This window comes from Ursus maritimus, unplaced genomic scaffold, assembly GCF_017311325.1.
Source record: "Ursus maritimus isolate PB19 unplaced genomic scaffold, ASM1731132v1 scaffold_11, whole genome shotgun sequence".
NCBI classification, from domain to species: Eukaryota; Metazoa; Chordata; class Mammalia; order Carnivora; family Ursidae; genus Ursus; species Ursus maritimus.
This window is the reverse complement of record NW_024423453.1, coordinates 5,295,643-5,322,383: the sequence shown is the minus strand read 5'-3', so window position 1 is coordinate 5,322,383 and position 26,741 is coordinate 5,295,643. Positions and strand designations below refer to the sequence as shown.

The 26,741-nt window shown below is 37.0% G+C and overlaps 1 protein-coding gene across 1 annotated transcript in view; it reads left to right on the top strand.

Annotated features, from left to right (window-relative positions):
- The window catches only part of CFI (complement factor I), a 54,501-nt gene that overhangs the window by 23,256 nt on the left and 4,504 nt on the right, over nucleotides 1-26,741 (top strand). The window contains exons 5-12 of the mRNA XM_008689423.1: nucleotides 3,021-3,202; nucleotides 4,071-4,184; nucleotides 4,283-4,393; nucleotides 11,659-11,700; nucleotides 12,889-12,924; nucleotides 14,991-15,094; nucleotides 15,256-15,359; nucleotides 24,581-24,858. Coding sequence (XP_008687645.1) covers nucleotides 3,021-3,202; nucleotides 4,071-4,184; nucleotides 4,283-4,393; nucleotides 11,659-11,700; nucleotides 12,889-12,924; nucleotides 14,991-15,094; nucleotides 15,256-15,359; nucleotides 24,581-24,858 — 971 coding nt within the window. The remainder of the gene's footprint in view (nucleotides 1-3,020; nucleotides 3,203-4,070; nucleotides 4,185-4,282; nucleotides 4,394-11,658; nucleotides 11,701-12,888; nucleotides 12,925-14,990; nucleotides 15,095-15,255; nucleotides 15,360-24,580; nucleotides 24,859-26,741) is intronic.

Sequence of the window (26,741 nt, the reverse complement as noted above, 5' to 3'; positions counted from 1 at the left end):
ACTATCTATCTCTGCTTGTCTGTAGTCATGTCCACTTTTTCATACCTAATATTATCTATGCCTTCTCTCTTTTTTTCTTGATCTACCTTGAAGAGATCTATTTGACTGTGTTTTTGATTTCTATATTTTATATGTAAATTGTCTCTTGTTCCTTTCTTTCAACCTTATTAAGGTTTTGTTGTTCCCTTTGGCTCTCTCTCTTCTTTTCTCTATTGTATTTTTCCTAATTCCTTGAATTGAATGCTTACTTAACTCATCGATTTACAACTTTTCTTGTTTTCTAATATAAGCATTTAAGGTACAAATCTCCCAGGTAATGCTTCATCTGCATGCCATAAATCTCAGTGGCATAAAAGGAGTGTTTTATTTATTGTTCAATTTGAAATATTTTTTAATTTTCAGTATAATTTCATTTTTTGATTTAGAAGTTTCTTTTTTACTTTCCTAATGAATATATATTTGCTTTTAGTTAGCTTTTTGTTATAGATTTCTTATTTAATTGTACTGTGGTAAGAGAATGGTCTCTATATGATGACAATTGTTTAAATATTCATTGACACTTGCTTTTTGCTGAATATATATTATTTTTTATTTATTTTTTAATATTTTTTATTATATTATGTTAGTCACCATACAGTACATCCCCAGTGTGCTGAGTATATTTTAAATGTTTCACGTGCGTTCTATATAATAAATGTGCTGTCCATTAAAATAAGTAAGCTTGTTAACTGCTTTGTTCAAACCTTTTCCTACTTATTTACTCACAAGCTTTCTATGTCTTTATCTGTTAAATGTGTCCTTTATAAACAGCACGTATCTAGGTTTTTTTTTTTTAATCCAATATGACAACTGTCTGAAGAGCTTAGTCCATTTACGTTATTGTGATTATTTACATTATTGAACTTATTTTCTCTATCTTACTTTAGTATTATTATTTACCCTGCTTTTTCTGTGTACTTGTTTTTCCTTTTCTAATTTCTGTTGGGTTTAATAAAGTTGTATTTTTTAATCCCCCAGCCCCTTCTACTTGGTGTGTAAATTATATACATCCTATTTCTGTTCCTTTAGTGGTTATCTTCACATTTATACCATGAATTCTTGACTTAGGAAGTCCTTACCCTCTTAGGAATAATATAAGGAACGTCATTATTTCTACCAAGTTTCCAGTATTTAGTTCCCCATTATTTTTATATATCCCTGCAGTGAATTACTATCATTATATAACAAGCAATCATTATTACTGCTGCTCAGCCAGTGCTCGCTCAGATTTATTTCATGTTTACCAACATCTTGGTTTGTTGCTGCTTGCTGCATCTCTCAATTTTATTCTGAATTCAGTTTCCTTCTTCCTAAACCACATCTGCTAGTAGTTCATTAGTGAGAGTATCTTATTAAATTGAGCCACAAGACATTTGTGATTTTTGACAGTTTGTGACCTACAACCTATAATTCAATCTAATGGGAAACTCTCTCAGTCTTTGATCTCTCAGTATTTTGCTCTTATCATATTTTGTAGGAGCTCATGGACAGAGTTCTCTTATTTTATTTTATTTTACTTATTTATTTTTAAGGATTTTATTTATTTATTTGAGAGAGAATGACAGAGATCACAGAGGGTGAGGGAGAAGCAGACTCCCTACTGAACAGAGAGCCCCACCCAGGGCTCGATCCGAAGACCCTGGGATCATGACCTGAGCCAAAGGTAGACGCTCAACTGACTGAGCCACCCAGGAGCCCCCAGACTTCTCTTATTTTAGCCAGTGGGTATTTTCCTTACTTCTTTAAGACCTCATTGAGCCACTTGTTGGGCTCCCTGCTCAGCTGGGAGTCTGCTTCTCTCTCTCTCCCTCTGCTCCCCCCTTGCCTGCTCGTGCTCTCCCTCTCAAATAAATAAAATCTTAAAAAAAGAAGAAGAAGAACTTATTGAATGCATTTTATCTAATAATTTTAGAAAGTTTTAAATTGAGAGGTTTTTTTCAAATTATTTACCTGTCATATTGCCCCAGTGGCTCTCATTTGTTCTCATATTTTGATGCTGTTTGGCACAGTTTTATGACTCCTTTTTATCATCATTATTGATCTGAAATCATTAAAAATGCCTTTCTTATTCCCTTTAATTGTTTTCATTTTGCCTTTCATTATAATTGATCTAATATTTATATTGCCATTATTGCTTTGTTATTGTTTATATTTACCTGATGCATCTTTACTCAACTTCTTATTTTTAACACCATTTCCTCCATTTCCTTCTAAACAGAAGCAGAGAGCAATTGAATGTTCTAGAAGAATAGTTTACTGTAACTCATCATCTCTAGGCTATTGAGTCATAGAGGGAGCACAAATTCTGAACAAATTGAGAAGTCCAAGCAATGGCATATAGATGCCAAAATATCACCTTAATACTGTCAAGGCTGAATTGAGGACATGGCTTGGCATAAAAACAAAATGAACCTGCTAGAATTAAACCAACTTAACCTCCCAAATTCTAAGCAATAATGGGGTCATCCAGGTAAGCCTTACAGCATGAGGCATGTGAAGAGGTCCCCAAAAGGAAAGATAGAAAAGGTGAGCTAACCTTGCCTGATTTATAATTCCCAAATTCCCTGATCAATTATTCACTCCCTTTCCTTGAGCAAAAAGGAATTAAGAGATGGAGAGAAGCCAAGAATGATGCATCTCAGGTTGGAAGGAAACACCAGGAGTGTGGAAGAAGGAGTTCTCCTTAACAAGAAACAGAGAAGAGGAAACAAATATTTGCTGAGTGTTTGCCACGTTTGAGCTTCGGCTAGCCAGTTTAAATTGATTGTTTTAATTAATCTTTACAAAACTAGCTGAGATTATCATATTCCCTTTTACAGGTGAAGATACTGAGGCTCAGAGAACTTAAGCATCTTGTTCAATGTATCACTCAAATGTAGAAAATCAGACGAGATTACTTTAGTTCCTTTCCTCCTACACTAAGGTTATATATGCAAAGTACTAAACATTCTACCCTAGTGTCTCACTTATTCTATTTGTAGAGGTGCTTATGATATTCAGAAACAGTTTGAGATTCCTGAAAATCTCTCTATGAATTCCACCGAATGTCTCCAAGTGCATTGTCGAGGATTAGAGACGAGTTTGGCTGAATGTACTTTTACTAAGAGAAGAACTAGAAATGACCAGGATTTCGCTGGTGTGGTTTGCTACACACAGAATGCAGGTTGGTAGAGTACTTGCCTGAAACTTCAAAGCTTCCTTCCAAATTGTTTATTGCACACCACGTCTGTAGTAAACAAACAAATGATAGATACTCAGTTGCAATAATAGAGGCAAAATCATTTTTTGGGCTTTAGAACCTAAATTGGTGCCTTTCCTCTGTTGTACCTTTTTGCATTCAAATATTACTTCTCTCCAGGTTCTTTTACGGGGAGCAAAGTTGCCTGACTCCTCTTTGCTTGCTGAAACGTCTGGATTAAAGTTAATATAACAAACATAAGTAACACGAGCATCAGAAGAAGCCTCAATATCTCCTATGAGAGGTCCGGCCTACACACTTCAAAATGTCTTTAAAATATTTAAGTGACCACAATCTCAAGACAGTCATGGCACTTTTCTCCTTGGTCCTGACATGGGAATATTTTAGTCATACATATGGTTTTAAAGGCTAATGCCTTTTTTTGGTGCTAAAAAACAAAAAGTACCATCAAAATATAAATGGCACTGCCCAAGTAAGTCATGGCATGGAAGTGAGGATCTGTGCAGTAGCACGAAAGGAATGGTTGAGCACCCGTGTTTGCTGACGTGAGCAAGGGCCCGTGATCCCTGAGCCCTCTCCTCCAGCCTCAGCAAGTACAGACCTCCACAGTAAATACCGTTTTTCAGAGATAACGAAAGGGCCTCCACAAACCAGCTTTGCCATTTATTTTCCTTATCAACCATACATGTTGTGTTGATGCTACCAATACGTTTTTTATCATTTTCTATTTGATGCCTGACTTTATCTTACTGTCCTCATTATTCCAAATGGGATCAAGATGTCACCTACAACTCTGTAAATAAATTTCACAGAGAGAATTCCCAATTTACAGCTCCTCCAGCGAATGACTCCTTTCACTGTGTGAATGGGAAATACATTCCTCAAAAGCGAACCTGTAATGGTATCAACGATTGTGGAGACCAGAGTGACGAACTGTGCTGCACAGGTAGTAGAAGACCGCCCCTGCATTTCGGACTCTGTCTTAGTGGATTTTAAATATGAAAAAATAAAAATAAAAACCTTCTTCTATTTATGTTTGTGTAGGATGCCAAGGCAAAGGTTTCTTCTGTAAATCTGGTGTTTGTATTCCAAGCAAATATAAGTGCAATGGTGAGCTGGATTGCATTACAGGAGAAGATGAAATTGGTTGTGAAGGTAATTAAGGTTTTGTGTTATGTTTTTCCATTACTTGATCTGGGGACTGTGAAACTTTCTTTTAGGTAAATTGTAATCTGAAGTGAGTTTAGGAGAGTGTTAGCAGTAAGAGTACGATTGAGTGGGCATTCGAAGAACTGTGGAGTGTTCTTCTCTCATATTTTCATTTATTAAATACATTCATCATTTCAGAAATTTTATTAGAAAAGCTCCCACATAACAAAAAATAGATTATTAGAATGAGCCAATATGTGCCTCTCTCTCAGCTTGAACAATTATCAATATTTTGCCAGTCTTGTTAAGCTTGTTTGAGTATTTTAAAGCACATTTGAGATATTATGTCACTTCACCTATATACATTTCTAATGATACAAACACTTAATACATACACAATATACTCTCATTAGTATACCTAATAATAATAATAATAATTCCCTAACCCTGCTTAAGAACAGCCCATGTTCAAGTTTTCCCAACTGTCTCAAAAGTATTTTTTAAAAGATTTTATTTATTTATTTGAGAGAGAGAGAGTGAGCCAGAGGGAGAGGGGGAGATAATCTGAAGCCAACTCCAAGCTGAGCCCAGAGCCCTATGTGGGGCTTGATCCCACAACTATGAGATCATGACCAGAGCTGAAACCAAGTCATCGGATGCTTAACTGACTGATCCACTAGGCACCCCTCTCAAAAATGTCCTTTTAGAACAATGTGTTTGAATTAGGCTCCAAAAGAATCTAACATTGTATTTGATTATTAAGTTTTTAAAGTATCTTTTATTCTTTAAGAGTTACCCACCTGGAAACACAATGGTCCAATATCTTTGGGACACAGCAAAAGCAGTTCTAAGAGGGAAGTTTATACCAATTCAGGCCAATCTCAAGAAAGAAGAAAAATCCCAAATAAATAATATAACATTATACCTAAAGGAACTAGAAAAGGAAGAACCGAAAAGGCCCAAAGTTAGTAAAAGGAAGGAATTAATAAAGATTAGAATAGAAATAAATGAAATAGAGACTCAATTAAATTAAATTAAATTAAAAATACCAATGAAACCAAGAGTTGGTTCTTTGAAAAGATAAACAAAATTGATAATCTTTAGCTAGAGCCATTGAAATAAAAAAAAAAGTAGAGTCAAATAAATAAAATAAGAAATGAAAAAGGCAGAGGAACTGACACCACAGAAATGCAAAGGATTATAAGAGACTGTTATGAAAATGATATGGCAACAAATTGGACAACCTAAAAGAAACTGATAAATTCTTAGAGAAATACAATTTTCCAAAGCTGAATCAGGAATAAATAGAAAATCTGAACAGGCCAATTACTAGTAATGAAATTGAATTGGTAATAAAAAAAGCTCCCAACAAACAAAAGTTCAGTACCAAACGGCTTCACAGGTTAATTCTAACAAACACTTAAAAAAGAGCCAATACCTATTCTTCTACAACTATTCCAAAAAGGAAGAGGAAGGAAAACATCCAAATTCATTCTGCGAGGCCAGCATTACCCTGATACCAAAATTAGACAAAGACACTACAAAAAAAGAAAATTATACATCAATATCCCTAATGAACAAACCAAATTCAACAATACATTAAAAGGATCATTCACCATGATCAAGTGTCAGGGATGCAAGAATGGTTCAATATCCTCTAATCAATCAGTGTGATATATCAAATTAACAAAATGAAGGATAAAACATATTATCATCACAATAGATTCAAAATAAGAATTTGGGGGTGCCTGGGTGGCACAGTCATTAAGCATCTGCCGTCAGCTCAGGGCGTAATCCCAGTGTCTGGGATCGAGCCCCACGTCAGGCTCCTCCACTAGGAGCCTCCTTCTTCCTCTCCCACTCCCCCTGCTTGTGTTCCCTCTCTCACTGGCTGTCTCTGTCAAATAAATAAAAAATTTAAAAATCTTTTTTAAAAATTACAAAATAAGAATTTGACAAAATTCAATATACATTCATGATAAAAACTCTCAACCAAGTGGGTTTAGAGGGAACATACCTCAACATACTAAAGGCCATATATGACAAACCTACAGCTAACATCATACTCAATGGTGAAAATCTGAAAGCTTTTCCTGTAAGCTCAGGAACAAGACAAGGATGTCCACTATTGTCACTTTCGTTCAACATAGTACTGGAGTCCTAACAATCAGGAAAGGAAGGAAGGAAGGAAGGAAGGAAGGAAGGAAGGAAGGAAGGAAGGAAGGAAGGAAGGGAGGGAGGGAGGGAGGGAGGGAGGAAGGAAGGAAAGAAAGAAAGAAAAGAAAGAAGAAAGAGAAAGAATTTAAATTTGTAAGGAAAAAATAAAACTGTCACCATTTGCAAATGACATGATACTTTACATAGAAACTCTAGGGGTGTCTGTGTGGCTCAGTCAGTTGGGCATCCAACTCTTGGTTTAGGCTCAGGTCATGGTCTCATGATCATGGGTCTTGAGATTGGTCTTGAGATGAATTCCTGCATCAGGCTCTGCACTCAGTGGGGAATCTACTTGAAGATTCTCTCCCTCTACCCCTCCCTCTCCCTCATACAAATAAATAAATCTTTTTTAAAAAGAAGAAAACTAAAGACTCCACAAAAGAAACTATAAGAACTAATAAATGAATTCAGTAAAATTGCAGGATACAAAGTTAACATTCAGATAGCAGTTGTGTTTCTATATACTAGTAACAAACCATCAGAGAAATAAATTAAGATAACAATCCCATTTACAATTTCACCAAAGGAATAAAATACCTAGGAATAAATTTAATCAAGGAGGTAAAAGACTTACACTCTGAAAACTATAAGACATTGATGAAAGAAATTTAAAGTGATACAAATAAATGGAAAAATATACCATGTTCATGGATTGGGTGAACAGATATTTTTTAAATGTCCATACTACCCAAAGTAATCTACAGATTTAACACAATCCCTCAAAATATCAATAGTATTTTTCACAGACCTAGAGCAAAGAATCCTAAAATTTGTATGGAACCACAAAAGACCCTGAATAGCCAAAGCAATCTTGAGAAAGAAGAACAAAACTGGACATACCACAATCCTATATTTCAAGATATACTACAAAGCTATAGTAATCAAACAGTATGGTACTGGCACAAAAGCAGACACACAGATCAATAGAACAGGATAGAAAGTCCACAACTAAATTGATGCTTACATGGTCAATTAACCTACAACAAAGGAGGCAAGAATAAACAATCTAGAAAAGACAGTCTCTTCAATAAATGGTGTTGGGAAAGCTGGAAATGTACATTCAAAAAAATGAAACTGGACCACTTTCTTACACTATACACAAAAATAAACTCAAAATGGATTAAAGACCTAAATGTATTTTAATTAATTGAATTTAAATTAAAAAAATAAACACCTAAATGTGAGACCTGAAACCATAAGACTCCTAAAAAAGAACATAAGCAGTAATCTCTTGGATGCCAGCTTTAGCAACATTTTTCTAGATATATCTCCTCAGGTGAGGGAAACAAAAGCAAAAATAAACTATTGGGACTACAACAAAATAAAAAGCTTTTGCAGAGCAGAGAAAACCATCAACAAAATAAATACGTGACCTATTGAGTGGGAGAAGATATTTGTGAATGATATATCTGATAGGGGGTTAATATCCAAAATATATAAAAACTTATACAACTCATTACACACACACACACACACACACACATTAATTTGATTAATAAATGGGCAGAGGACTGAATAGACATTTGTCCAAAGAAGACATACAGATGGCCAACAGACACATGAAAAGATACTCAACATCCCTAATCAGGGAGATGCGAATAAAAACCACAGTGAGGTATCACCTCACACGAGTCAGCATGGCTGATATCAAAAAGACAAGAAATAATAAGTGTCAGCGAAGATGTGGAGAAAAGGGAACCCTTATGCACTGTTATGGGAATGTAAGCTGATGCAGCCACTATGGAAAACAGTATGGAGGTTTCTCAAAAAAAAATTTTTATATATATATATATATGTGTGTGTGTGTGTGTATTTATAACTACCATATGATCCAGCAATTCCACTACTGGGTATTTACCCAAAGAAAACAAAAACACAAATGCAAAAAGGATATATGCACCTCTATGTTTATTGCAGCATGATTTACGGTAGCCAAGATATGGAAGTAACCTAGGTGTCCAATGACAAATGAATGGATAAAGAAGATGTGACACACACACACACACACACACACTCACACACACACTCACTCACAGAGGAATATGACTCAGGTCATAAAAAAGAATGACATTTTACCATTTGCAACAACATGATAAACCTAGAAAGTTTTATACTGAGTGAAATAAGTCAGAGAACTACAAATACCATATGATTTCACTTATATGTGGAATTTTTAAAAAACGAATGAACAAACAAAGAAAAGCAGAGACAGATATGTAAATACAGAGAACAAACTGGTGGCTGCCAGAGTGGGGTACGTGGGGAGGATGGGGGAATTAGTTGAAGGAGATTAAGAAGTACAGACTTCCAGTTATAAAATAAGTAAGCCATGGGGATGAAAAGTACAGCATATAGAGTATAGCCAATAATAGTGTAACGATGTTGCACAATGACACATAGTAACTACACTTATTGTGGTCAGCGTTGCATAATATATAGAATTGTTGAATCATGAGGTCATACACCTGAAACTAATATAACATTGTATATCAACTATATTTCAATTTTAAAAATGTTACCTATCGGGGCACCTGGGTGGCTCAGCCATTAAGTGTCTGCCTTCGGCTCAGGTCATGATCCCAGAAGGGATGGAGCCCCGTGTAGGGCTCCCTGCTCAGCGGGAAGCCTGCTTCTCCCTCTCCCACTCCCCCTGCTGGTGTTCCCTCTCTTGCTGTGTCTCTCTCTGTCAAATAAATAAAATTTTTAAAAAATTTAAAAAGTTACCTACTCATCCACCCCCAATTTTTTTCATGCCATTCATTTTTAGAGAAACTTGGTCATTTGCCTACAGGATGTTCCTTATTCTGGATTTATAGAGATTTGATTAGATACAAAGTTCAATATTTTAGGCAAGAATTCTTGATGGGTAGTGCTGTGTCCTTTCTATTACATAAAATGCCATGTTCCCTGGGTATGGCACTACTAACGATGCTTCAATTGGTCACTGGATCAGCTTGATCTTTCCTTTAAAAAGTTCCCCCACAACGTTTCATCTTAATGGTTTTTAGTAACCTCTGTGATTATTGCCTAGTCCAATTTGTCAATAGGAACTATAAGATGGTGATTTCTAATTCAGCATTCCTTCTTCATTTATTAACTGGTTTTCTATAGAGAAGAACTTTCCCTCATCAACTATTTTGTTTCCATGAAATGCAATTTGTAGTAGAAAGGAAGCATAGTTTTTAATTTTTTCCCTCTACTTACCAAGTTTCAAAGCAATGAGTTGATGCTCTCTGTGGTTTGGTGCTCATTGGAAAACCTCTGATGGTAAAAATATTTACTAGGTACCTACTCTGTGTCATACAGACTGACTTCTTGCTTACATCAATGCTTTCTCGAAGTTATTATATTCATTGATTTACTCAATGAATATTTATTAAGTTATTACTATGTGGGCCTGGCCCACATAGTTCTTGAAACAGAATCTAATTATTTTTATATCCCAAATGTGCCTTACAGGTAAGCATTAAATACGTGGTGGAGATATATATGAACAAATGAATTGATAATAATTACATTTTGCCGTTGCTTGGTATTATTTGACTCTACCGAAGTCTTGTTTAATTTCCCATAGACATCAGTTCTTAAATGTAAAAACACACTTTTTAGGATCTCAGATCATATTATTTCTTTTGGAATTTATATAAGCAGTTGAGCAAAATACTTTTATGTCCATTAAATATAGTTAAAACCTTAGTAAAGAGAGGAGAGAGAGAGAAACTTCCAAATGTTTTTTAGGAAGGAAGACAGTAAGTCATGACTCTTGCCAGTGAAGCTTGAGAGTCATTTCCTCCCAGTTTCACTGAGATAGAATTGACATACAACAATGTATATAAGTTTAAGGTGTGCAGCATAATGACTTGACACACATATATTGAGACGATGACTACAGTACGTTTAGTTTAACATCGTCATGTCATACAGTCACAATATTTTTTTCTTTGTGATGAGAACGTTTAGGATTTACTCCCTTAGCAACTTTCAGGTATACCATACAGCAATGGTAACTGTCGTCACCGTGCTGTACAGGACACCCGGTCACCGTGCTGTACAGGACACCCGGTCACCGTGCTGTACAGGACACCCGCAGCACTTACTGATCCGGAAGTTTGTACCTTTTGACCACGTTCACCTAATTCCCTACCCCCACCCCTGCCCCTAGTAATCACAAATCTGATCTCTTTTTCTATGAGTTTGTTTTGTTAGATTCCACATATAAGTGAGATCATCCAGCATTTGTCTTCCTGTGAAGCTCTACAGTTGATTTCACTTTTTCAGTACAATGATATTTGGGGTTTCTTCTCCTTCTCCTCCTCCTCTTCTGTCCCTTTTCCCTCCCTCTCCTCCTTCTCCTGATTCAAAACTCTAAAGAACAGAATATTAGCCTGTCAGGGAAAAAACCCCCACTGCCAGGGGGTAACTATAATATATTTTATTATAACTATAACATTAAATCAACGTCTTGAATCCATATCAAAAGTACATTTACTCGCTATCATTGTTACTTCAGTTTACCCTTGTTTAGACTGAGTACCACTTTTTGTATTTCGGTAGTGGGTCTAATTCTTCCCTTTCTAAGCAACAGCAAATGAGAGAAGAGATGTAAAATAAAAATATTAGTATATTCACTGATCTTTCAGTGACAGATCAGAATCACTAAGCCAAAGGAAGTTTGGAGTATAACTTGATTTCATGTATCCTGGAAAGCCCACCTTTTATAAATAGAAGTTTAAAAGAGTTATAAATTTTATATAACTGTATAGTAAATTTGCTGTCTGTATGTGTTCAGATATATCCAAAGATACATCTCTTTATAAAACTCAAGTAAAAATTATTTCCTTGCTGTAGTGAAATTGGTGAGTGTTTAAATGCAATATGAAACATCTCTTATATAGTATTGAAAATCAAAGAAAGATGACATACTGTGATTCCCTTTAATCTTTGTAAAAAATTAAGTTGTACTATTTCTGAGATATTAATGATTCGTGTATATTTTATCCAGGTGAATGTTATTTCTTTGCTAGAGTGAGTGTTTTGTTTTGTTTTGTTTTTAGGAACTAGACATCCTGAAATTAAAGGCCATCCTGAAATTAAAGGTAAATCCATTTTTATAATAGAAAATTTATAGTACAGAATTGAAAACAAGGATAAGGTATTATACTTATATGTATAATATCATTGATATGGTATACATTTTTCTCAAAAATTATCCTTTGCTGTGCTGAATTTTTGTGTTTTTTACATGTGGTTCAAGGTAAAAGTTTTATAAAATTCTTGGAATATTGCAGAATTGAAGCAGAACAAAGCTACTGCTGTCTTCTTATATATATATTTTAAAGATTTATTTATTTTAGGGAGAGAGAGAGAGAGAGAGAGTGTGTGTGTGTGTGTGTGTGTGTGTGAGAGAGAGAGAGAGAGAGAGAGAGAGAGAGAGTGAACTGGGGGAGGGGCATGGGGAGAGGGGGAGGCTTGTTCTCATGATCCTGAGATCATGACCTGAACGGAAATCAAGAGTCAGAGGCTTAACCGACTGAGCCACCCAGGCATCCCTCTTCTTATATTTTAATGTAGCTATTAATTGCACGTGATATGACCACATGTTAGCAATAACTCAGCTTTCACTTTAGTTTAGGCAGAGAGGCCTTTTTAATGTCAGCTCAGTACCCTTTCAGTCAGTGTTAGTAACTGTTCCCTACCTTACGTAAGGACTTTGTGAATCACAGTTGAAAAAGAAGCTTTCCTTCTCTGACCCAAGCATTTTGCCTATTCTAAATGCAGAAAACCACAGCACCATGAGTCTCACCATTCGCTTGTACCAACAGACACCTCTTATTGGTATCTGCAAAATTTCTACATAGTTCGGCCTGAGCCTTCACAATTACCTAGGTATAGAAAGGAAATACGATGGTGTGCTTTGAGGATTTGTACTGTCCTTTTTAAACAGGACAGGTTTTGAGGTGCCTGGGTGGCTCGGTGGGTTAAGCATCCAACTCTTGATTTTGGCTTAAGTCATGATCTCAAGATAGTGAGATCAAGCCCGTGTCCATGGAGCCTGATTAAGATTCTTTCTCTCCCTCGGCCCCTCCCCCACTTGTGCGCGCCCGTGCATGTGTGTGCCTGTGAGCTTTCTCTCTCTCTCTCTCTCTCTCTCATCAATCAATCAGTCAATCAATCGAGGACAGGTTTTAAGATAGAAAATTATAATCAAAGTTTAAATAATTTTAAGTATTTAATTTTTATTATAAACACAACCATAAACGTTGGAACTTTTTGTTTTATTATAGAAAAAACAGAATTTTTGACTGCTAATATGGATGAAGGTAAATTAACATTATTCCTTTTTACTAGTGCTTCCCTGGTTTACATCTGCATTTTAATGTTGTGTGTGTATTTATGTATGTGTGTATATAAATTAATTCAAGCAACAATTACCTTTGCTATCAATGTAAATAGAAAAAAATTACATTATTCTTCTCCTTATCACTTTTAAGAAAAACAAACACAAATGTTTCTTGGGAACTGCTTTTAAAAATGGGTTAATTCACAAGGCTAATTTTGAAGTGAAAATATTTTAGACCTCCATAACATTTTTTTATTTGCTATGAGCTTTGTCAAGTCAGTTTTGTCAAAAACAACCAGATTTCGAGCATAACCCATGACATATATTTTGCAATAAAAAGATACTAGACTTTACTTGAACTAACTGGTTCTTTTTCAATGTTTTAAACCATGATAACAGAAGGTCTGTGAAGATCTGTATCCCGGCCAGTTGTGCACTAAGAGCCAAATTAAATTAAAGTATTAAGTCCCTGAGGAGACAGTAATTAATAAGAGTTTTTGGGTCAGACAGACTTGTGTTACATCCTGACTCGGTTATTTATTAACTGTGTAACCTTAGGTGAGTAACTTAACCTCAGCAACAAATTGGGAATAAAATAGCTCCCTGTTTTAGGGGGAATTTAAGCTGAAGTTCACATCAGACTCTCTTCTAATTGCCAGGCCTCAAAATCAATTAACAATTTTTTTCATCAGGCAGTGAGTGAAAGATTTAGATTTTTGAAGATACAAACATCAGTCCAAAGAGATTTTCACCAAAGGCCCTTTATTTTCTGCTCAATGTAGTGCTGGTTTTCAGACAGTGTCCAAGCTGTTTCCACGGTCCTCAGCAGATGAGGTCTGTCTTCTTTTAAAGGTCCAAGCACCAATTTAAAACTTACCACCACACTCTTCCCCCAACCCAGTTCTCAGAATGGGTAGGACAAAATAAACAACCAAAAACCCATCCATATTCACACAAGACTTCTCTCCCTTAAGGACCTACGTCCTTCTTATATGCCCAAAGTAATTGACAGTGATATTAATTTTCCTTTCTCATTTGGGGCTAAGAAGCAAGTTCATAAAAATATTCATGATGTGAAGGGGCGCCTGGGTAACGCAGTCGTTAAAGCGTCTGCCTTCCGCTCAGGGTGTGATCCCGGCATTCCGGGATCGAGCCCCACATCAGGCTCCTCTGCTGGGAGCCTGCTTCTTCCTCTCTCACTCGCCTGCTCTGTACCCTCTCTCACTGGCTGTCTCTCTGTCACATAAATAAATAAAATCTTTTAAAAAAAAATATTCGTGATGTGCTAAAATAGAAAGAATAAGGAAAAATCTTATATTTTTACTTTCTTTCTTTTTCACGAATTCTTTTGCCAATTTACATCGCAAGCCTTACTCAGCCACGTGTCTCTGTGTCAAGGGTGCCACATTTAAATGCTCACAGAGGAAGCAAATATCATCCGTGTCAAGTGACGAGAAAATACCCCCTCGCCCACTGATCCTGGATTGTCCCGGATTGTCCTGGATCCTGGCACATTACCTCTCAGGGTTAATATGATGATTGAATGAAATAAACTACATACAATGTATTTAGCACGGGGACTGACACAGAAAGTGCTCAAATGTTAACATCATTAATGTTAATATTATTGAAAAGAATTCCATATGAACAGCCTCTGTAAAGTAAAAACTATGAAAGGGAGAGGATATAGGTGCCCATATTGTCAGCTCGTTCTGATGATTTCTGAATGAGACCCTCATCCTGACTATGCCTGGCCATGTGACATCTTTTATCTATCTGCCAAAGCCTGATAAATGTTTAACCCTTCCGTTAGCCTCTTTCTGCCACCAGTATACCTTTAGGCAGAACTTCAGAGAATCAAGCCAATTTTCATATTAAGCCAGAATTTTTAAACAAGGTCAATAATACCAATTAGCATCTAAAATAATTTATTAATCAATTCAGCCTGTTTTGTTTTAGCAATGAACTTGCTGGTTTTGTGGCATAAATAATGAAGAAGCAATGGGTTTAAAAATCATAATGATACGATCTCTTCCTTTCTTGAAGAAAGAAAATGGATAAAGTCGTTTCTCCCTAAAGTGTCCTGTGGAGTTACAAACAGCGTGCCCATTCGAAGGAAACGAGTCGTAGGAGGAAAGCCAGCATACATGGTAAACGTGTTACTTCCCAGGAGCAGTCCAAGTTTGAGAAACAAAGAAAGGTGGGGAGATATGTAATAAGAGACTGGGACTCTTGCAATGGACATACCTTAGGGCTACCTGTCTATCACTGTCTGGTAGAATGGCAGTGACCACACTAATGTCTCTTACAGGGAGACTTCCCATGGCAGGTGGCAATTAAGGAAAATGAGAAAATCAAATGTGGAGGAATTTATATCGGAGGGTGTTGGATTGTAACTGCTGCACACTGTGTCAGGTAAAAAATGTTTCTGAAAAGATTCTGGATTCCCTGAAATAATGAAAGTGGGTAATAGAGAGTAGAGACTGTGGCAGATGATAGATAAAAACATGTGACAAATTCCACTCTCTTGACAGCCAAATCCCCTCCAATATTCATGATCGGAACCCCAGAGGCCATCCCCCCAGACCAAATTATGATCCCAGATGGCAAAGTCTGATCAAATCCGTAGGTACCAAGTTGTCACATGGCTCATTTGCATGATGAGAAAGCAAGTAGATACTACCTACGTTTTTGTGGAGTTAAGACCAAACTGTTAAGAAGAGTTTGTGACTGAAAAGTTTATAGAGTTGATACTGACCTTGCATTTTCTCTGGTCTCACTTCAACAAGGATGTTGTTTAAAGAGCCTCGTGCATTTAAAGGCTTCAGATGCACAAATCTTTTCTGCCCCTTCCACGTACCATTAAATGTATTTGCTATGTGTTCCAGACAGTAAAGGAACTGCTCAAAGCTTGGCGCTGCTTGTCTCACCGGCTGCTCCAGCTGGCCTGCTCGTCTTCGGCATAAGTGCATCACAGATGTCTCTTCTTCGCATAAGGAGACCAGTCATATGGGATTAGAGCTCACTTAGGGCCTTATTTAAACTTCATGACCTCTTTAAAGACTATTTCCAAATCTAGTCATGTTGGGGGTTAGGTCTTCAACATATGAATTTTAGGGGAACGCAAGTCAGTTCATATCAGTGGCTAAAGGGCAATACCCAAAAGCTGATGATAACAAGTTAAGGGGAGCTGGAGGCCAGACTTTGGGATTCCAGCCTCAGTTCTGATCTTTAGAGTGAATGAAACGTCATTTGCTGAGTGCCTCTTACAGACCAGATAATGTGTGTGGCACTTTCACATATGTTATTTTGTTTTCATATTCTTTACAGCCCTAAGAGGTAAATATTAGTCTTCCCATTTTGTGGATTAGCAGACTGAGACTGAGAAGTTACATAACTCGGCTAAAGTTGCACTCCTAGTCAGCAGCAGAAACATAGTTGTCGGTACCATCTGTCACCACACAAAGCTTTTACAATATTATTGACTATATTCTCTACGCTGTATGTTACATCCCCTTGGTTTATTTACTTTATAACTAGAAGTTTGTACTTCCTAATCTTCTTCACCTATTTTGTCCACTTCTCAGCTCCTCCCCCTTTATCTATGAATCTGTTTCTGTTTTGTTTTTTCATTTGTTTTGTGTTTTAGAATCCACACATGAGTGAAATCATATGGTATTTGTCTTTCCCTGTCTGACTTATTTTAACCTAGCATAATACTCTCTAGATCCATCCATGTTGTTGCAAATGGCAAGATCTCATTCTTTTTTATGGCTGAAAAATATTCTATTGTATACATACATCACATCTTCTTTATCCATTTATCTATTGATAGACGCTTAGGTTGCTTCCATATCTTAGTTATTATAAATAATGCTGCAATGAACATAGGAGTGCATATATGCCTTTAAATTGGTTTTCATTTTCTTTGGGTAAATACCCAGAAGCAGAATTGCTGGGTCATAGGGTAGTCCTATTTTTAATTTTTTGAGGAACCTCCATACTGTTTTCCTTAGTGGCTGCACCAATTTACATTCCCACCAACACTGCACAAGTGTTCTCTTTTCTTGGTATCCTGACCAACACTTGTTATTTCTTATCTTTCTGATACTAGTCATTCTGATGGTTTTCATTCGCACCTCCCTGATGATTAGGGATGTTGAGCATCTTTTCATGTGTCTGTTGACCATCTGTGTGTCTTTGTATGTCTTCTTTGGAAAAATGTCTATTCAAGCACTCTGCCCATCTTTTAATTGCATTATTTTTTATATTAAGTTATGTAAGTTATATATATACACATATATTAGATATACATACATACATAGATATTAACTCCTTGTCAGATTAATGATTGGCAAATTTCTTCTTCCATTCAGTAGGTTCTCTCTTTGTTTTGTTGACAGTTTCCTTCATTGTACAAAAGGTTTTTAGTTTAATATAATCCCATGTTTATTTTAGCTTTTATATTCTTAGCTCCTTTGTCATAGATTAATTGACCATATGTATGTGTGAGATTTTTTCTGGGCTCTCTACACTATTCCATCGATCTATGTGTCTGTTTTCAGGACAGCATCATAATGTGTTGATTATTAAAGCTTTGTAGTGTAGTTCAAAATCAGGGAATTTGATACTTCCAGCTTTGTTCTTCTTTCTCAAGATTGCTGTGGCTATTTGGGGTCTTTTGTGGTTCCATACAAAGTTCAGGATTCTTTGTTCTAGTTCTATGAAAAATGTTTTGGTAAAAAAATTTGCATTAAATGTGTAGATTGCTCAGGGTAGAATAGACATTTTAACAATATTGGTTCTTCCAATCCACATGGAATATCTTTCCATTTATTTGTGTCTTTCCAATTTCTTTCATCAATGTCCTATAGTCTTTCACTTCCTTAAATTTATTCCTAGGTGTTTTATTCTTTTTGGTGCAATTGTAGAAAGAATTATTTTTATTCTGACAGTTCATTATTAATGTATAGAAACGATATCTGTATGTTAATTTTGTATCCTGTGATTTTACCAAATTCATTTATTAATTCTAATAGTTTTCCGGTGGAGTCTTCAGAGTTTTCTGTATATATTATCATGCCATCAGCAAATAGTGACAGTTTTACTTCTTCCTTATCAATTTGGATGCCTTTTATTTCTTTTCTTTTTTTGTTTTTGTTTTTTGGGTTTTTTTGTTTGTTTGTTTGTTTGTTTTTGGTCTGATTGTTGCAGCTAGGACTTCCAGTACTATGTGGGATAAAAGTGGCAAGAGTGGGCTTCCTTGTCTTGCTTCTGAACTTAGGGGAAAACTTTCACCAGTGTGTATGATGTTAACTGTGGATTTGTCATGTGTAGCCTTTATTATGCTGAAGTACCTTTCTTCTATATCCACTTTGTTGAGAGTTTTTATCATAAGTAGATATTGAGTTTTCTTTCCTGCATCTTTTGAGCTGATCATATGATTTTTATCCTTTGTTTTATTAATATGGTGTATCATATTGATTGATTTGTAGATGTTAAGCCATCTTTGTATCCCTGGAATAAATTCCACTTGATCATAGTGAACAATCCTTTTAATGTACTGTTGAATTCAGTTTCCTAATATTTTGTTGATGATCTTTGCATCTATGTTTATCAGAGATACTGGTGTGTAGTTTTCTTTTCCTGTAGTGTCTTTGCCTGGCTTTGGTATCAAGATAATGCTGGCCTCATAGAATGAATCTGGACGTGTTCCTTCCTCTGCAATTTTTTGGAGCAATTTAAGAAGGATACGTGCTAACTCTTTATATATTTGGCAGAATTCACTTATGAAGCTGTCTAGTCTTGAATTTTTGTGTATTGTAAGTTTTTAAGTTACTGGTTTAATTTCATTACTTGTAATCAGTCTATTCAGATTTTCTATTTCTTCAGGGGCACCTGGGTGGCACAGCGGTTAAGTGTCTGCCTTTGGCTCAGGGCGTGATCCCGGCGTTATGAGATCGAGCCCCACATCAGACTCCTCTGCTGTGAGCCTGCTTCTTCCTCTCCCACTCCCCCTGCTTGTGTTCCCTCTCTTGCTGGCTGTCTCTATCTCTGTCAAATAAATAAATAAAATCTTTAAAAAAAAGATTTTCTATTTCTTCATGATTCGGTTTTGGGATGTTTATGTTTTTAGGAATTTATCCATTTCTTTTAGGTTTTCCACTTTGTTGGTGTATAGTTGTTCATAGTAATCTCTTATAACCATTTCTATTTCTGTGGCGTGAGTTGTAACTTCTCTTTTGTTTCTGATTTTATTTATTTAGGCTCTCTTTTTCTTGGTGAGTCTGGCTAGAAGTTTATCAAATTTTTTATCTTTTAAAAAATCTGCTTTTAGGGGCGCCTGCGTGGCTCAGTCGTTAAGCCTGCTTCTTCCTCTCCCACTCCCCCTGCTTGTGTTCCCTCTCTCGCTGGCTGTCTCTCTCTGTCAAATAAATAAATAAAAGAATCAATGGTTGCTTTTTTTTAAAAAAAGATCTGTTTTTAGTTCTATTGGTCTTTTTCTATTTTTTCCCTCCAATTCATTTATTTATACTCTAATCTTTGTTATTTCCTTTCTTCTACTAACATTGGCCTCTGTTCTTTTTGTAGTGCTTTTAGGTGTAAGGTTAGATGGCTTATTTGAGATTTCTCTTGTTTCTTTAGGTAGACCTCTATTACTATGAACTTCCTAGAACTGTTTTGGCTGCATCCCATAGATTTTTGGACTGTTGTGTTTCCATTTTCATTTGTGTCAAAGTGTTTTTTAATTTTTTTCTCCTTGGTTTTTCATTGACCTGTTGGCTGTTTAGTAACATAATGTTTAGCCTCCATGTGTTTGTGTTTTTTCCAGTTTTCTTCTTGTAATTGATTTCTAGTTTCATACTTATGTGGTCAGAAGAGAAGCTTGATATGATTTCTATCTTCTTGAGTATATTAAGACTTGTCTTGTGGCCGAATATATGATATACTCTGGAAAACATTCCTGTGTGCTTGAAAAGAATGTGTATTCTGTAGTTTTTAGATAAAATGTTCTCTATATATCTATTAAGTCCATCCGGTCTAATGTATCACTTAAAGCCAATGTTTCCTTATTCATTTCTGTCTGATTGCTCTATCCATTGATATAAGTGGTATATTAAAGTCCCCTACTATTATTGTATTCCTGTATCTTTCTTTATGTATGTTAATACTTGCTTTATATATTTAGGTGCTCCTATGTTGGGTGCATAAATCTTTATAAATGTTATATCCTCTTCTTGAAGTTACCTTTTATCATTATGTAATGCTCTTCTTTATCTTCTGTTACAGTCTTTGTTTTAAAGTCTCTTGTCTTTTGTCTCTTGTGAGTATTGCTGCACCAGCTTTCTTTTTGTTTCCATTTGCATGGAACATCTTTTTCCATCCCCTCACTTTCAGTCTGTGTGTGTCTTTAGATCTGAAGTGAGTCTCATAAGCAGCATGTAGATGAGTCTTGGTTTCAACCCATTCAGCCACTCGATGTCTTTCAGTTGATGCATGTAATTAATTTACATGTAATTATCGATAGGTATGTACTTATTGCCATTTTGTTAATTGTTTATTGGTTGTTTTATGGTTCTTCTCTGTTCCTTTCTTATTCTCTGCATCTCTTCCATTGTGGCTTGATGGTTTTCTTTAGTTTTATGTTTGGGTTCTTTTGTCTTTACTTTTGCATATCTATTGTAGGTTTTTGGTCTGTGGTTGCCATGAGGCGCATCTATATTCACCCGCATACATAGCAGTCTCTCTCTCTTCCCATACACACAGCTGATAGTCACAAGTTTGAACACATTCTAAAAGCACTACATTTTTTTACCCCCTCCCTCATATTTTAAGTTTTTGATGTCTTAAGTAAGAAGATGTATCTTTTTATTATGTGTACCCCTTAACTGCTCATTTTTGTTATAGTTGATTCTACTATTTTTGTCTTTTAACCTTCATATTAACTTTGCAAGTAGCCAATTTACTTTACTGCTTTTAGTATATATTTACCTATATCAGTAAGTTTTTTTTTTTCTTTCATATATTTCCTTATTTCTAGTTATGGCTTTAACATTTTTCATAAGATCAGTTTAGTGGTGATGAACTTCAGCTTTTTCTTGTCTGGGAAATTCTTTATCTCTTCTTCAACCCTGAATGATAATCTTGCCAAATAATGCATTCTTGGTTATAAGCTTTTCCTTTTCAGCACTTTAAATATATCCTGCTACTCCCTTTTGGCCTGCAAAGTCTGCTGAAAAATCAGCTGATAGTCTTACGAGATTTCCCTTGTTTGTAACTTTTTGTTCTTCTCTTACTGCTTTTAAGATTTTCTCTTTATCTTTAACTTTCGCCATTTTAATTATAATATGCCTTGGTATGGATCTCTTTGGGTTCATCTTGTTTTGGGACTTTCGGTGCTTTCTGGACCTGGGTGTCTGTTTCCTTCCCCAGGTTAAGAAAGTTTTCAACTATTATTTCTTCAAAGAAGTTTTCTGCCCACCTCTATTTCTCTTCTCCTCTGTGGACCCCTAAAATGTGAATATTAGTATACTTGATGTTGTCCAAGGTCCCTTAAACTACGTGTTTTTTTTATTATTATTTTTCTTTTTGCTGTTCTACTTGGGTAATTTCCACGATTCTGTCTTCCAGATCTCTGATCTGTTCTTATGGATCATCTAATCTGCTACTGATTTCCTCTAGAGTATTTTTTGGTTCAGTTATTGTATTCTTTAGCTCTGTGACTTCTTTTTAGTTCTTTCTTATATTTTTCAACTCTTGGTTGAAGATTTCACTGTGTTCCTCTGTTCTTCTCCCAAGTTCAGTGAGCATCTTTATGACCATTACTTTGAACTCTTTATCAGGTAAATTACTTACTTCCATTTCATTAGGGTTTTTTTTTTAACCCCTGGGGTTATATCTTGTTCGTTCTTTTATTTGGAACATATTCCTCTGTCTCCTGATTTTGTTTGACTTCCTCTGTTTCTGTGAATTAGGCAGAGCAGCTACCTTTCCCAGTCTTGAAGGAGTGGTCCTGTGTACATGCTTCCCTATGTAGACTGTGTGTGCTGGAGGCTTTGGTTGACCGGCCAAAGTGGGAGCCAGCATGGACCAGGGGGTCTTAGGGCATGCTACACTGAGGCCACCCTACAGAAACAGCTGGAGTGGGAGTGGGCATGGGTCTGGGGGTCCCAGGGTGCTCCATGCTGGAACCACCTGGCTGGAAAGCTGGAGCTGGAACTGGCCTGGGTCAGCAGGTTCCAGGGTGTTCTGCACCAGGGCCACTATGGCAGGCTAACTGGAGCTGGGGCAGGCAGGCTGGGGCACTCCACATAGGGAGTGCCCTGGTGGGATGGCTGGAGCTGAAGCAGGTGCAGGCTGGAGGTGTCCTGGAGTACTTTCTACCTGGGCCACTTTGGTGTGATGGCTGGAGATATAGTAGGCACAAACAGGGGGTATCTGAATGTGCACTGTATTGGGACAGCCTCAGTGAGATAGCTGGAGATGGGATGGGTGCCGGCAGGGGCCCACCTGAGGGGGATGGCTGGAGCTGTTAGGGCTAGGAATCTGGGGTTACTGAGACTATAGCCCAGCCAGAGTGTCTGGTCCCTGCTCCCATCTGTGCTATCAAGGTGGAGGGGAACTATAGACAATGGCACTCACCAGCGCAACATCAAGTCTGGAGTTCCCATCATTACCATGTCTCTGTCTCTCCTGCCATTCTCTGTGTGGTCCCCCTGTTGTTGCTGTGCAGAAGCTGTTCAGTTAGCCTCCCGTTCTTCTTCAGGAGGCATCGCTCTATATGTAGGTGTAGATTTGGTGTGTCCGCGGGATAAGGTGAGTCCAGGGTGTTCCTGCACTGCCACTGTGGACCACCACTCTCAGTAGTCTTAATCTACGTTGTTCCTATTTGTTTAATGCATATTCTCATGCATTTTGGTGGAAGGAAGTGCCTACTTCTTCCTCAGAAAGGCAGAAGATGTCAGACACTTCTTTGCCAGGCTCGTTTGCTTCTAGAGTATCTAAACAACATTTTTAACATGGCCCCTTAGGCTCCATATGATCTGACCCCTAATTACCTTTGCCAATTTCATCTTTCCCCACAGCTTCAGCTCTTGCTCTCTGCTGTACGTGCTGTGGACTTCTTTCAGTTACTCATGTGCACCTTGCTCCCTGTTGCGGAGAGATCTTCATATGTTATTTCTCATGCCTGAAATGATTTTTCCTACCCTGTTTCTCTAGTTAGTGCTACTCTTTACTCAGATCTTAGCTCAGTCTTCACTTCCTCAGAGAATCTTCCCTGACTCCCTTAAATAAAGCCTTCTTGATAAGTTCTCAGAACCCCGTGGGCTGTTCATTCCTCACTTTACACAGTAGAATACATATCTTCATTATTGTCATTATCCATTTAATACTGCATCTTTCCCTAGATCCTGAGCTCTATGAAGGCAGGAACTATTTCTGATTTTGTTCATGTCTATATCCTGGTGGCTAGCACAGTGCCTGGTCATAGTAGGTGCATACTAAGTATTGGTTAGTAAATTGAATGAATAAACAGAGTTAACCTTTAAACAATATTCAGGACCTCTGATCCTAAAAAAAAAAAAACAAAATTAATATGATGCACAGCATTCTTGGAATATTAAGTGTAAATAAAAGCATCCTGAATACCTTCTTGGTTCCTAGAACAACACCGTTTAACTGTTAGGTGATTACCTGAGAAAATGATGGTAAATGCCAATTTGCTGGAAACCATGAGGTAAAAATTAGTATGAAAATTGAGTGAAGCATAAGAACAAGCAATATTTAGCTCATTAACCATTTCAACTAAATTTTAAAACAGCAAATATATGCCAGGTACAATGCTGGATGCAGGCATCTATCCACAGATTAATTAGACCCCATCTTTTTTTTTTTAAGATTTTATTTATTTATTTGACAGAGAGAGAGATAGCCAGTGAGAAAGGGAACACAAGCAGGGGGAGTGGGAGAGGAAGAAGCAGGCTTCCAGCAGAGGAGCCTGATGTGGGGCTCGATCCCATAATGCCGGGATCACACCCTGAGCTGAAAGCAGACGCTTAACTGAGCCACCCAGGCGCCCCATAGACCCCATCTTTGACCTCCAGGAGCACAGTCCAACAGGAAGAAGGGCTTGTGAGCAAGTAAATACAATGCAATGTTAAGATGAAGTCAGTCTTAAACACAGGATAATGACTGCTATGGTCTCCACCCTGAGAACCTCTGGGGTTGGCAGAGTAATGAGAATGTGTGTCCTGATTTCCCTATTCCCTCAACCACATTTCTGGCTACATGCTTTCTGGTCTCTGCTTGAACACCTTCAGTGACGGTACTCTCACTCCAGAGGTAGCCAACTCGTTCCACTTCTGGGCATCTCTGGTTGTTAGTGAGTTCTTTATGTCCCTGGTATTGAGCAATTAGATGGATTATTCCTCTTTTCATTTACCCACTGACTTTAATTCTACCCCATAAATGTAATCACACTGCTACATGACAGCAAGAATTTTTAAAAAAAAAATCTAGAAAAAGGAAGAAAGTCCTTTAAAAGGGAAGATATAAAGATAAAGCATCAGATGTTCATATTTATAGTTGGTATTTTTCCTCAATATATCTTATCTCTCTTTTCCTTTCTGTTATAGCGTCAGTAAAATGTACCATTACCAAATATGGACATCATTCCTAAGTACGTTAAGACCTGACAAAGACGTAATTGTTCACTACGTAAAGCAAATTTTTATTCATGAAAAGTACAACGGAACCACCTATGAAAATGACATAGCTTTGATTGAATTGAAAAAACACGCAAACCGAAAAGAATGTGTGCTGAATAATTCCATCCCTGTCTGTGTCCCCTGGTCTTCATATCTATTCCGACCTAACGACAAATGCACTATTTCTGGCTGGGGTCGAGAAAAAGGTATATGTTTTAAAATTTGTTAGTCAGAATCCAGGGGTTGAAATAAATGGGAATAGAAATGGATAGGAGCTAATTTCCTAGTACTCGGGGAGAAACATAGCATCAAATCCAGAAAAATGAGCATTCAGTCAGGGCTAGTTTCATGGGCGTGAGACCTGTGCCATTGCCCAACATCCCAGGCTCCAAAGGGCCCCTTGCTTAGCATACTGCCCTGCTGTCATCATCATGAAGTTCTTAATAATTTTTGCCTCAGCCCCCATCTCACATTTTTATTTTTCACTGGGCCCTGAAAATTATGCAGCTGACCCTGATCCAGAGTTTCTAAGGACAGCTACGCTCTGTGACCTTGAAGCGTACATTGAGGGGTAACCATTTACACACACACACACACACACACACACACACACAAAAGTAGAGTGACAGGGGAACATATATAGCAATGATTTTCTGGATTTGTTAGAGAGACATGGATGGAAGATAAAATGGCTTTCAAAGCAATAGTCAAAGTATGGGTGAGTCAGTAATCCCACCACCCTCTGCTATCTCCTCCCCTCCCCCATTCTCCTTGCCCCACCCTCTCCATCACATCCCACAAAGAGGAAGAAAACATAAAGAATTATTTCTTGAGCTTCTAAGGAGACTTGAGGTGAACCTTTGTATGGATAAGCTATGTAGACACTTAGGGACAAATTATTAGAAAAACTGGCTAAATAAGAAGTTAAATTAGAATTAAATTAGCCAAAGCTTTTGCCTTTATCTTGAAGCATTGGCTTTGAAATTTAGCTTCCTTTTGACTTCCTACATTCTCTTTGTAAATAACTTCACTATGTTGGTCTTATAGACTCATACTCCAACACATTATTTAAAATTGCCAGATGGAAAAGTATAAAATATGTGTATAAATTAACCCAGATTTGTAGTATGTTTGAATACCCAAGACTAAATTTTATTAGTAACTAGTTTATCCGGAATGCATTATGTCCTTACATTTGTTCCTCTTAAAAAAAGTTTATTACGTACATTTACAAGTATACAGAAGAATAGAGATAAAAGTATAATAAACCTACTTATTCATCACCCAGTTTCTGATTATCAACCCTCTACCATTCTCATTTTATCTCTCTGAATCAATCACAATCTCAATAAGATAATTAGGAAGGGTTATTTATAAAGGGATTAATTACAGGGATGTGGATAGGGGGTTGGGGAACCACAGGGGCTATGCAGCAAACCGGGACCAACAGTACCAGAACATCCTCTCTGAAATCCGAAGATGTGAGGGGAAGAAGTGACCAAGAGAAAGAGACTCGGTAGAGCACTGAGAGAAGCAATGACTTTGGATTGAAGGTTACAGCCAACCCCAATCTCGTTATCCTCTCTTCTTACCCCCCCTTCTTCTGCTGGGGTTTTATGTTGAAAACCAGAGGCTAAGAGATTCCTACTGAGGCAATCCCTCAGATCAGGCTCTTTGGGCAGGGGGCAGGGCATTGAAGGGTGGAGAATGGATCTGAAGAACAATTGGGAGCTGTTAAACATATTCCCTCTACCCCACACATTTTTTTTTTCTGGAGCATAGATATATGTCCATGAATATTCCAGTAGATATCTTTACCAGGTAAGGACTTAAAAAACAAAAATAAAAGCAAAAACACAATGCCATTCATACACAACAAAATGAAAGTGATCCCACACTATCATCTAATAACCATCCCGTGTTTAGTATTCCTCAAGTATTTACAAAATATATTTACAGTCAGGATTATTTCCATTGGGATCCAAAGTCTGCACATTGCATTTGGTGGCTATTTTTCTTAAATCTTTTTAAATCTAGATCAGTTACCCCTTCCTTTTATTTAAAATGTATTTAATAAGGAAACTGGGTC